The following is an 11,238-nucleotide window of genomic DNA, read 5'->3' as shown; positions in this document are numbered from 1 at the left end:
AGTTTTACAGCAGTTTTCCCAGACGGTTGGAGCTGTGATGGATGGCACTGGGAATGCCAGCAGATTCTTCACCACCCCTCCCCAAAAGCCGAGGGAGGGGCTGGTTTTTGCTTGCTTCACATGGCTGTGGGTGGGGGAAAGCTCACGTGGACAGTGTTTGCAAAGCCCTTGTGGCTGGATCTGGGACTAGGGCTGTGCAAATGGAGATGGAGCATCAGTGTCAGAGATGTGCTCGGATCCCATTCCTCCCAGCAGGGCCGTGGGAAGCACAGAGGGACCTCAGATCCCTTCCCCAGCCCTGCAGCAGTGTGCAGGGACAATTGGCCCATGAAGGCCACCAGCAGCCAAGCATCACCTGCACCTATTCCTGCTGCAACATGGTAAGGACAATGGAACTGATGTCCCAGCAGCACCTGCTTTGGTTTATGGGGATAGTTTGGTTAAGAAAGGGAAGTGATGAACAGTTAGCATGGCAGCTAATGGATGAGAGGTGGCATGATGGCATGTGGGGCAGCTGTCTGGGGTCAAGGGGAGTGTTGTCTTCAAGGTAGGGTGGTGATGGTCACCTGGGTGGGGACAAGAGACATGGGTGCTTTGGTCCTCAGTGTGTTTCCTGCCTTCCCCTTGGCCAGTGAATGGCAAAGTAGGTCTGTGACAGGCACGTTGTACCCTCTAAGGCTTGCCCATGGTCTTGCCCATGGACCCCTCCAAGAAAAGTCCATCACAGTCACTGACGTTGTTCACGGAGCTCAGGAAGGCCCAGGCAGGATGGAGCACCTTGCATTGTGAAAAGGAAGGCTGTGATGTCCAGACTAGAAGAAGATAAAACTCATCTAATTTTCTATATATTTAGGACAGCCAAGGCACCAAAACCAAGCAGGATCCCAAGAGCTGGCCCTGCTGCCAGGCAGTTATAGCAGCTTTAATTACAGGGCTTCATTTCTCCTTGTGTTCATTGCAGCAGCCAGGGAAGTTTCATCTCCTCCTGTTGGAACAATTGAACGTGACACATTGGAGAAAGCTGTCAGAGAGGCAGAGCAGATTTCTCTCATTATCTTTCCTTTGCTGCCTGTCAGCTGCCAGCACAGCCAGAAAAGCAAAGGGAGAAATGCAAGCCCCAAATGCAAACCCCTTCTCCTGCTTCCCCACTGCTCAGCTCTGTCCCCATGCACAATGACCCCACTAGCACTCGGCCACTCTTAATTTCTCTTGCAATTTCCTTTCTAGTGCTTAGGTTTCCACTGGTTCCTCCTTATGGAGCACCTGTGAGTGCCTTCGGGATGCTCTGCTCCCATGTGCCATCCTCCTACAGCTCGTTCGTTCCTTCAATACATCCTTCAGAGGGTTATGGCTGAAGCACAAAGCTGCACTAACACCACACCACCCACAGCTTGGGGCTCCTGTAACCTCACTTTGCTTTTTCACCACTTTTCTGAGGATGAAGCTCATTTCATTCTCAGAAAGGATTTTCGAGAGGAAACTTCATCCTGAGCTCTCCATCCCAGGACCCAGACCACAAAATATAACTTCCCAAAGCTGTACGTAGCAATAAAATCTGCTAGGATGTCACTTCTTCCACTCAGGATTACTGCTTTTCCAAGGCACGGCGTACCCAGGGAGCCCATTCTCCTGGGTGAGGCAGAAAGTGACAACTGGATATAAATTATATTAGCAGGCCTTTTATTGGACAGATGCTACACGACAGGACTATGGCAAGGGACAGAGAAAGTAATGAAGGCAAACGGTGCAGCGCCGTATGGAGACAAATCAAATAAGGGTCTGACAGCATGGTCTGCACTTGTTTGCTCTGAGGGAATGGCTCACAGCTCAGTGGGACACAACACAGCTGTGCTCAACACCAGGTTTGGGGGCTGACACTACCTCCAGCAGGAAAATCATTGTCTCTGCACGTCTGGTCCCAGGGGGCATCTCGGTCCCAAATCTGTGTCCCAGGCTGGTTCTCTTTGCTCCAGCCATGGGTTTTGGGGGTTCATTCATGAGATGACTATGGGGACATCCCCTGGGGAACACCAGCCAATGCTGGGCTCACAGGGCCAAGTGCCACCAGGCCACTTCCACGTCCTCTACTGCTTTCTGCCACACTGGTTCCTGGCAGAGCACTTTCTCTAGGGGTGGCCCTTTGCTTTTCCGGGTCCCTATTCCTCCACCTAAGCAGCGTTTTTGCCACAAACAGAGCTGCTAAACCTGTTTTGGCCACATTACTCCACGCTGATGCTGCAGATGGCTGCAGCCCTGCCTTGGCCCTGAGGCTCCCTCTGAGCTGTGCTGCAGAGCTAACATGTGGCTTTGGTGCACGCTGGGCACTCAGGGGTGCTCCTGCAGCATGTGGAGGGTGGGAGTCTGAGTGATCATATTCCACACATGCGTGTGACAGACACAGTGATGCTAGCAGTGTCCCCCTGTCCTAGCTCCATTCCTCCCTATGATGTCAGTCTGTCTGCAAGCTTGCAAGAGGATCCCGGGTCCCCCTGAGGTTCCAGGGGTGCTTCCTCACACCATGCATGACTTCATTCATTCAGCCCCCACCTCTTTTCTTCAGATTTTCTCCCCCAGGTGAGGGGCTTTTCTCCAGCAGCCTTGGAAAGGCAGAGGGAATACGGGGGTGAGCCTGGAGCCGGGGGACAGGGCTGGACTCCAGTAATACCACAACGGAGGGGGGGGGGGGGGGGGGGGGGCAGCGCCAGGGGCTGCCCGGGACCATTTACACCCAATACTGCATGCACTGAAATAAAACCCCACAGGAATATTATCTCCCACTGAACAAAATTCAGCGTCATCCATCGTGTGGACACAGTTTATTTTTCTCCAAGGATAGGAGTGCAGCTGAGGGGGTCCTTCCAAGTCAAGCATCACGCCGGCTGTTCTTAACTCCCCTGCTCCAGGACTCACACTATAGTGCTGCCGCAGCGCCGCAGAAGAGGGGTCGGTGCCGGAGTGGGCGGTTAATACCGAGGCTGAGGGGCACGGGCTGAACAAGGCAGATCCCGACCCCATAGTTTAGGAACTCCTGACCCCAACCCCATAATTTAGGAGCTCCCGAATAAAACAGCAACCCCGGCTGCCCCCCCTTCCGGTGCCTGACCAGCCTGAGAACCGGCTCCGAGCTCCGTCAGGACCACCGAACCCTTCCGGTGCCCCTACGCGCCCCCGGCGCCCCCTGCCCAGCCCCACCACGTGGCCCGCTGCCCGCCACGTGCTCTCCCGCGGCCCCGGACACGCCCGCTCTCCGCTAAGAGCTCCCTCCAATCAGAGCGCAGGCATCGAGCTGCCGCCTTCTCATTGGTCGTCCTACTTTCTCGAGGGCGGGCGTTAGGACCCCAAGTTCTCGTCCCACGTCTCGCGGGCTTTCCACTAGCCGCCCGCTGTAACGCGCTCTCCCGTTGGTTGATGACAAAGCCACGTCGATTGGCGAGCGGGCTCGAGGGGCGGAAGCGACGATTGGCCGCGCAGCGCGGCGCGAGCGCCGATTGGACGGAGCGGGGGCGGAGTGGGCGGGGCGAAACCGAGGGCTAGGCAAGCCAGCGGAAGGGCCGTTCGCTCGCTCTTTCGTTTCAATCCCCGGTCTGCATCGGCAGCGCCGCGCCGCCGCTCCCGGGGCCCGCTCCGTTCCCCGCCGCCACCCCCTAGGGACGCGCACGCCCACCCCCCGAAGCAGTTCGGCCGCCGCCCCAGCGCCGCCAGACACCGCCGCCATCATGGTGAAGCTCGCCAAGGTGAGGCCGCCGGGCGGGGCCTTCGGGCGCGGTGGGGCCTCCGGCTACGAGGCCGCGGGGCCGGGCCTGAGGTGGGAGCGGGGCTCGCCGCGCTTCTTCCCGCCGTCGCCAGCGCCGCGCGGCGGCTCCCGGCCCTCCTCTGCCCCGTTCTTTTTTCCTTCACAGCGAAAATGGCGGCGAGGGGAGGGGCGCGCGCGCGGTGGGAGCGGTTTCGAGCGCCCCCCCCGTTCTTCCTCCATGTTGGCGCGCGCGGGGCGGGGGGGGGGGGGGGGGGTCTGCGTACGGGGGGGTCACGGAACGGGGGGGCGTGGGGGGGGGGCGGCGGCCACGTGGTGCGGCGGAGAGCGAACACGTGGGGGCGGGGGAGGAACGGGGACACCACGCGGGGTGTGCGGGGCGGGTTGGGCCGCCACGTGGTTGGGGTGATTGTCCGCCCCGCGGCGCGCCCGTTGCTTTTAGTGGGACCGCACCGCGTTCTCAAGGTCCGTTCTCTCCCGCAGGCTCCCAAGAATCAAATGAAGCAGAAAAAAATGGCGCCTCCCCCCAAAAAGGTCGAGGAAAGCGAGGAGGAAGAGTCCTCCGACTTAGAGGAAAGCAGTGGGGAAGAGGTGAGCCGTGTGGAGATAGAGCACGTGCAGCCATGAGCTTCAGAAGTGGCTGGGAATTATGGGGGGATGAGGTGGGAATCCACGCTGGTAAACAGTTTGGGGGGCTGTTTGTTGTGGCTGAAAGATAAACTGGGTTGCATAAGGGGAAAGCAGTGAGGGAAGAACTGGCTGAGCAGCTCAAGCTGTGCTTCCTGGCTTTGGAAGGACTGTGGGGATCTTAAAGCTGGTCTGAGTAGCAGAGAGTGGATGGTTAATTCATCAGCAATAAGTGATTTATTGCACACCTAATGCACAGGAGTGAAAACTTCAGGGTGTTGGTTCCTGTTGCAGGAGGGATTGCTGGGATTGGTTCAGGAGCAGACAGTTGCAGGATGTTTTGCTGTTAACCTGTTAAAAGCTGTTTTCAAGCTACAGTAATTCAACAGAATAGGCAAATAAGATAAAAAGCAAAAATTAGTGTCAAAAAATAAGTTTTAGATTGTTGTTGTTATTAATGCTTTAACTGAATTAGTGGGATAGGCAGAACAGGTGCAGCAGTGGCACAGAAAGAGCAAAGATCTCAATTAATTTGGTGTAAGGAGCTAGTTGCTTGTTTGCTGCAGCTCCTAAAGTGCCAGCTTCATGAATTCTGCAGAGTTCTAAATGGCTGTCAAGGCATAACGTCACTGAGGGGTCACTTTCATCTATTTGATATCCCATCGGGGGCAGCACTAGTCTCACACTCAATAAATCTCTTTCAGATGATGGTCCCTCCAAAGAAACAACAAAAAGCAGCAGTTACACCAGCCAAGAAGGCTGCTACCCCAGCAAAGAAGGCTGCTACTCCTGCAAAAAAGGCAGTGACGCCAGCAAAGAAGGCTGTGGCTACTCCAGCTAAAAAGGCTGTTGCTCCATCACCCAAAAAGGCTGCTGTCTTAGGCAAAGGAGCAAAAAATGGCAAGAATGCCAAGAAGCAAGAGAGCGAGGAGGAAGATGAAGATGATGAGGAAGAAGACGAGGAAGATGAGGATGAAGAAGAGGAATCTGGTAAGTTATTTTTGGAGGAACTCATTTCTTCTTCTGTCTTTGTGAGTTGACCAAAGTTGGTTCGGTCTTGTAGGTGAAATTGATTACTTTTGAAATTGATAGTACAGCAAAATGCGATACTCAGAAGGGCAGCGAGGGAGGACAGTTGGGTGTTTGGTGAATGTTAGAGAACTTTCCATACTGCAGCTGTGTTACTTGAAGTGCGTGCCGCACCTTTTGAGTTTTCTCTGATGAAACAAAGTACTTGGCAGAGTTTGAACACTGAGTGCTATGGATAAAGGCTTATTGTACTGTTGTGGTAGATGAGGAAGAGGAACCAGCAATGCCTGTGAAGCCTGCAGCCAAAAAGTCTGCAGCAGCTGTACCAGCCAAAAAGCCTGCAGTTGTGCCAGCAAAGCAAGAATCTGAGGACGAGGAAGATGAGGAGGAGGATGAGGAGGACGAGGAGGACGATGGTATGTGGTCCATAAAAGATTTAGAGAAACTTAAAGTTTTGGAAAATGCAGTTGTTAAAGTATTACAGGGAGCTCAGTGGAGGGTACCACGGTGGGTTAGTGGGAGTGATGCAGTGTATCTTGGTTCAGCTAGCGACCAGCTGCCTTTAGCTGGCTACCAGTGTCTGTCAGATATAGCAGGAGTGTTTGTTTTTCTACTGTTGGGGAAAAAAAATACTTTTAGGGAGCTGATGTTAATGCAGTAAAAGGTGAGATACAGGCAGTACACTGAAATATTACCAAACTCTTCCTGAGAACGTATAAGCTTCATGAGAAATGCAAAACTATAGAGTTGAGCATTTTTTAGACTCAGAAGTGGCTTAATATGGAATGCTCCTGAAATCTCACGCTCAACCTGTTGCAGAGTCTGAAGATGAGGCCATGGACACAACACCTGTTCCTGTGAAGAAACCTACACCAGCAAAGGCTGCACCAGCTAAAGCCAAGGCGGAGTCTGAAGATGAGGAAGATGAAGAAGATGAGGATGAAGATGAGGAGGATGAAGATGATGAAGAGGAGGATGAGGAAGAAAGTGAGGATGAAAGTGAGTTTATATAACATAATTTTCCTCAATAGCCAAAAAAGTATCCAAGCAAAAATTTTTCTATTGTAGTCTTTAGAACTGAAGAATTGTAATGCAGGCCTTCTGTGTGAGTAGTGTAGATTTTAATAGTCCTGTATTGATACAGCACAGGAGAAGCTGTTGTTCTGTTCACGTACTTCTATTTCAATGTTGCTTCTTCTTCCCTAAACACAGAACCTGTCAAGGAGGCACCTGGAAAAAGGAAAAAAGAAATGGCCAATAAGAGTGCACCAGAGGCCAAGAAAAAGAAAACAGAAAGTAAGTGGCATGGGGTCATAAGTGATGCTCAGTTGAGTTGTTGGACTGCTGGGTGAGGCATGTATGTAATGGTGAAGGGGTTGTGGATGCTCAATGGTGTTTTTTTCCTCAGCACAAATGATGATTATAAGGGACTTAATACTGAAATGTGATGTCAGTTTTGAGCAAAACTGATGTGCTAATGCTGTTAATGGTCTAAATTCCAACTCTCTTCATTTGTCTTACATTCAAATGTCTTTTCATTCAAAGCACCTGCTTCAGCTTTCTCGCTCTTTGTGAAAAACTTGACCCCCACCAAGGACTACGAAGAACTGAGAACTGCCATCAAAGAATTCTTTGGCAAGAAAAACCTCCAAGTCTCAGAAGTCAGAATTGGTTCTTCCAAGTAAGTTCCTCTGTAGAATTTTGCCTCTTCTTTCTTTGACTTGGCAGCAATTCATTTGGATGGCTGTAAGTGTTCTGATGCCGATTCCCTTTGGAGTGCTGGGATGGTTGTTTAATAGTAAATGGAAGCTGGAGGAGGGACTGGAATGCACGTAGTGCTGATAGTGATGGTGTACTTCAGACATATACTAATCCCTGAAGGGAGAGCTGCCACTTCAGTACAGAGCTGCTGTTCTCTACTGCTAGTTAACTGTGCTAGCCTGTCCATGTTTTTATTGACACTTTAGCTTGACCATAGTCCCCCTGTTCTTGCTTTCTGTTTGTATTGTTATTAGAAATAGATCAGCTTAAACAGTGAAGCTGCTCTTCTTTCAGGCGGTTTGGCTATGTGGACTTCTTATCTGCTGAAGATATGGATAAAGCTCTTCAACTGAATGGAAAGAAGCTGATGGGTTTGGAAATCAAACTGGAAAAAGCAAAGAGCAAAGAAAGTCTTAAAGAAAATAAGAAAGGTATGACTCAATTCTGAATTATCTGCACATCAAAGAAAGGTGGATGGCATTACTAGTGGCTGCTGTGCTGCTCTTAAAAGACATTTCCCTGCTTTGATCCCTGTGTTGTAGTTTCTCAGATGCTAAAATGGATGTGTAAGTTCTGACTTGCAAATCGGAAAAACTGAGTTGGAGGGAAGTAGTACTTAGTAGGTGTATGAGGAGGAAATGTGGTCCTATCCTAAGCTTTAGGAGCTGTATTCAGAATTTAGTGCCTTTAGGGAAACAACATAATGGTAATCTAATTAATTTTTGCTCTTGCCTTTTCTGCTTTTGGGACTACAAATGTATACTGTCCAGGTTTTTTTCCTGCTGGATGAATTTGGTCTGTTTGCTTGTTGAGAAGGGATATGGAGCGGATGGTGAGAATTTCTCTTTCCTCTTTGCAGAGAGAGATGCTAGAACACTGTTTGTGAAGAATCTGCCCTACCGTATAACTGAAGATGAAATGAAAAATGTATTTGAAAATGCTGTAGAAGTCCGACTAGTACTTAACAAGGAAGGGAGCAGCAAAGGGTATGTAGCTGAGAAATTGTTAGATGTTTGCTGTTATTGAACTTGATGTGTTTAGGCATCATCCCCTTCAATCATCAACTTAAACCAGTGCCTCCTTGGAGGAATGACCGTCACTTTCTTTGTTGTAGGATGGCCTATATTGAATTCAAAACAGAAGCTGAGGCAGAAAAAGCACTGGAGGAGAAACAAGGCACAGAGGTTGATGGTCGTGCTATGGTCATTGACTACACCGGTGAGAAGAGCCAACAAGAAAATCAGAAAGGTATGTTTTCACATTAATAGTGTTCATGCAGAGGGCAGGACTTAGCTCTGCTTGTATTAGAAGCTTGCTAGGGACAGAATGACTTGAAGCACTGCAGCAAAGCTGTAAGGTAACGGGCAGGAGCCTTTTGCCTTATTTGTGCTCCAGATGGCATGCATTGCAGATCTCCTGCATGTTTCTGACAAAAAAGGGCAGTTAGTCCAGGTGACCAGAACAGTATTGTTCTTGGCTTTGTGCCTCACCTCAAAGTGGGAAGGGGGTGCAACAGCTGCCATCTCCTTAGGAGGGGACTTTGTGCCCAGAGGCAGAGAGCTTTCCTCTCTAAGCTTGGACTTGGATCATTGTGTTTCCTTTCTAGGAGGTGGAGAGAGGGAGTCAAAGACACTGATTGTGAACAACCTGTCGTATGCTGCCTCAGAAGAAACTCTCCAGGAACTGTTTAAAAAAGCTACTTCCATCAAGATGCCACAAAACAACCAGGGCAGGCCTAAAGGGTATGTTCATAACTGGGTCCTCAGTTGGCATTGTGAATGCCTTACCTCCACTGATGTGCTGTGCCTCCCAGGCTGACTGAAATCTTCCTCTTCCAAATAGGTATGCATTTGTAGAATTTCCCACAGCCGAGGATGCTAAAGAGGCATTGAATTCCTGTAACAACACAGAAATTGAAGGCAGAGCAATCAGACTGGAATTCAGTTCACCATCATGGCAGAAAGGGAACATGAATGCAAGAGGAGGATTTAACCGTAAGTGTTCCATGCCTGATTGTTTGATCTTGTGGTAAGAGTGTGCAATTCATGCAAACTTTTGTCTGCTTTAAAAAAAAAATCACAAAAACACAACAACAAACGACTGTGAAAGACATGAGTGGATGTGCTGGATATGATGACTGATTATCTGAAATGCTGATGAAACGATTTCTAAAGTCCTCTAGATAGTCAAGTGCTGATCCAGCAGTGTCTGTTACCCTGTTAGTATCTGTACTGATATTCACTTGTAGTATCTATGGGAGGATAAAAGTGTGTAGAGGGGGGGTCTCCATTTGGAGACACTTGGATGTAAGGTTCTCTTTGCAGTTCTGAGAGTTTTCAAAATCATCTACTTTTGGATGCCTCAGTCTCCTTTAAAAGAAAGCTCTGGGAACTGTAGTTGAAGTCAGTAACACAGGCTGAATGTGGTGTTGAGAAGTTAATGGTAGCTTTGCTCAGACTCATTTCTGAACATTCTTTCCACAGAACAAAGCAAAACATTGTTTGTCAGAGGCCTTTCTGAGGACACAACGGAGGAGACGCTAAGAGAATCATTTGAAGGCTCTATAAGTGCTAGAATAGTCACAGACAGAGACACTGGATCTTCTAAAGGGTATGTTAAGCATGATCTGGGGTTACTTCAGTTCCTGCAGGAGAAAAATACTTGTGTGTGTCTAAGGCTTATGTAGGTGGTTCTTAAAAGGCAGTAGATGGTGTGGAACTAGAGGAGGAGGATAGGCCTACAGCTGTGGTTGGGAATGCTCACTTCTCAATGAGCTCCTTCCTGCCAACAAATCGTGGCAGCCTATGGATTCGCACGAGAAGGACATCAATAGTTCAGTAGTGGCACACTCACAACATGGTTACATCAGTTGTGATCAGCTACTTACTGGTCTACAAGTAACAGTTCCAGATCTCCTCGTGTTGGCTTAGATGTTAGTTACCTAAGGGATTGCTATCAAGTGCCAGTAGGTGGTGCTACAGTTCATGGATTGCATGGAGTTTGACTGTCTTTCTCTTAATCTACTGCCTAGGTTTGGGTTTGTGGACTTCAGCTCCCCAGAAGATGCCAAAGCAGCTAAAGAGGCTATGGAGGATGGAGAGATAGATGGAAACAAAGTGATCCTTGATTTTGCCAAACCAAAGGGTGAATTTCAGCGTGGCGGTGGATTTGGTGGTGGATTTGGTGGTCGTGGTGGCAGAGGAGGCCGAGGAGGAAGAGGTGGATTTGGAGGCAGAGGTGGTGGCAGAGGATTTGGAGGTAAGTAACCTTCTAAGGCTTGTAGTCAGAAATCAACTGAAGCTGTTCTTGGGGTTACAGCATGCTCTCACCATAAGAGTGTTGGATGTGAATTTATTTTCTGTCCTGTACCAGGGAGGGGTTTGGAAAGGTAGTGGTGACTGTAGGGGGACCCGTGCATCTTTGTTTCCTGATACATTCTCTTTTTATAGGTAGAGGAGGAGGTGGCTTCCGAGGAGGCAGAGGAGGAGGTGGAGATCACAAGCCACAAGGGAAGAAGATCAAGTTTGAATAAACTTCCCTATTCCTTTCCCTTCTCTTGATCTCTGAGACTATCTGAAAGGACTCCAGGGGTTTTTATTCTCCTTTTATCTTGGCGGAGCCTTCGGAGGACATTCCAAGGTGCAAAGGAGTACTGTGAGCCACTTGGAAGAAAGAATTTTCATTTCAAGGAAGAAAAGCAAGCTATTTTGACTGCTTGCATATTCAAGTGAACTTTTTAACAGAAATGAGCGATAGCTGTGGGAATTTACCCTTTGTCTGTGAGTTGTCTTGAATTTATAATGTTTTACCCATGTACAAAAATATTTTTTTTCCTATAAACTTCTGTAGCATTTTTTTGCTGTAAAAATGCAGAATGTTTTATCATTTGTGCTTCAGCACCCTGTCTTGGACAGATTAAAGGACCTAAACTGGTTCGTGTTAATTCTGTGCCACTATACCAAGGGCTGTGACAGAGTCTGGCTGGAGGCTTCCTGCTTGAAGGTCACTCTGATCGGTGCAGGCAGCATCCTTGGGCTTTGGCCTGCTCTGTCCTCTCTTCCATGCTGCAG

General features: G+C 49.3%; 1 protein-coding gene and 3 non-coding genes across 4 annotated transcripts; all 4 read left to right on the top strand.

Moving 5' to 3' along the window:
* The first annotated feature begins 3,570 nt into the window (after positions 1 to 3,570).
* On the top strand, positions 3,571 to 11,111 carry NUCLEOLIN (nucleolin multifunctional protein). Its single transcript, XM_031603487.2, has 15 exons — positions 3,571 to 3,734; positions 4,235 to 4,342; positions 5,083 to 5,368; positions 5,671 to 5,823; positions 6,227 to 6,406; positions 6,620 to 6,703; positions 6,953 to 7,088; positions 7,463 to 7,599; positions 8,028 to 8,154; positions 8,283 to 8,416; positions 8,775 to 8,910; positions 9,011 to 9,162; positions 9,652 to 9,778; positions 10,200 to 10,426; positions 10,618 to 11,111. The coding sequence occupies exons 1-15, from the start codon at positions 3,717 to 3,719 to the stop codon at positions 10,698 to 10,700; spliced, it is 2,088 nt and encodes a 695-aa protein (XP_031459347.2). The 5' UTR covers positions 3,571 to 3,716; the 3' UTR covers positions 10,701 to 11,111.
* Positions 6,814 to 6,882, top strand: LOC116235553 (small nucleolar RNA SNORD82). The gene has a single exon (XR_004168390.2). It is a non-coding gene; the product is annotated as a small nucleolar RNA SNORD82 (small nucleolar RNA).
* Positions 9,294 to 9,370, top strand: LOC116235554 (small nucleolar RNA SNORD20). Its single transcript, XR_004168391.1, has one exon. It is a non-coding gene; the product is annotated as a small nucleolar RNA SNORD20 (small nucleolar RNA).
* LOC116235547 (small nucleolar RNA SNORA75) lies at positions 9,929 to 10,067 on the top strand. The gene has a single exon (XR_004168384.1). It is a non-coding gene; the product is annotated as a small nucleolar RNA SNORA75 (small nucleolar RNA).
* Positions 11,112 to 11,238: the final 127 nt, after the last annotated feature.

The sequence above is a fragment of the Phasianus colchicus genome, chromosome 10 (assembly GCF_987193195.1).
Source record: "Phasianus colchicus chromosome 10, bPhaCol1.hap1.1, whole genome shotgun sequence".
Taxonomy (NCBI): Eukaryota; Metazoa; Chordata; class Aves; order Galliformes; family Phasianidae; genus Phasianus; species Phasianus colchicus.
Note: the sequence above shows the minus strand (reverse complement) of the source record. Positions and strands in the feature narration are given on the sequence as shown.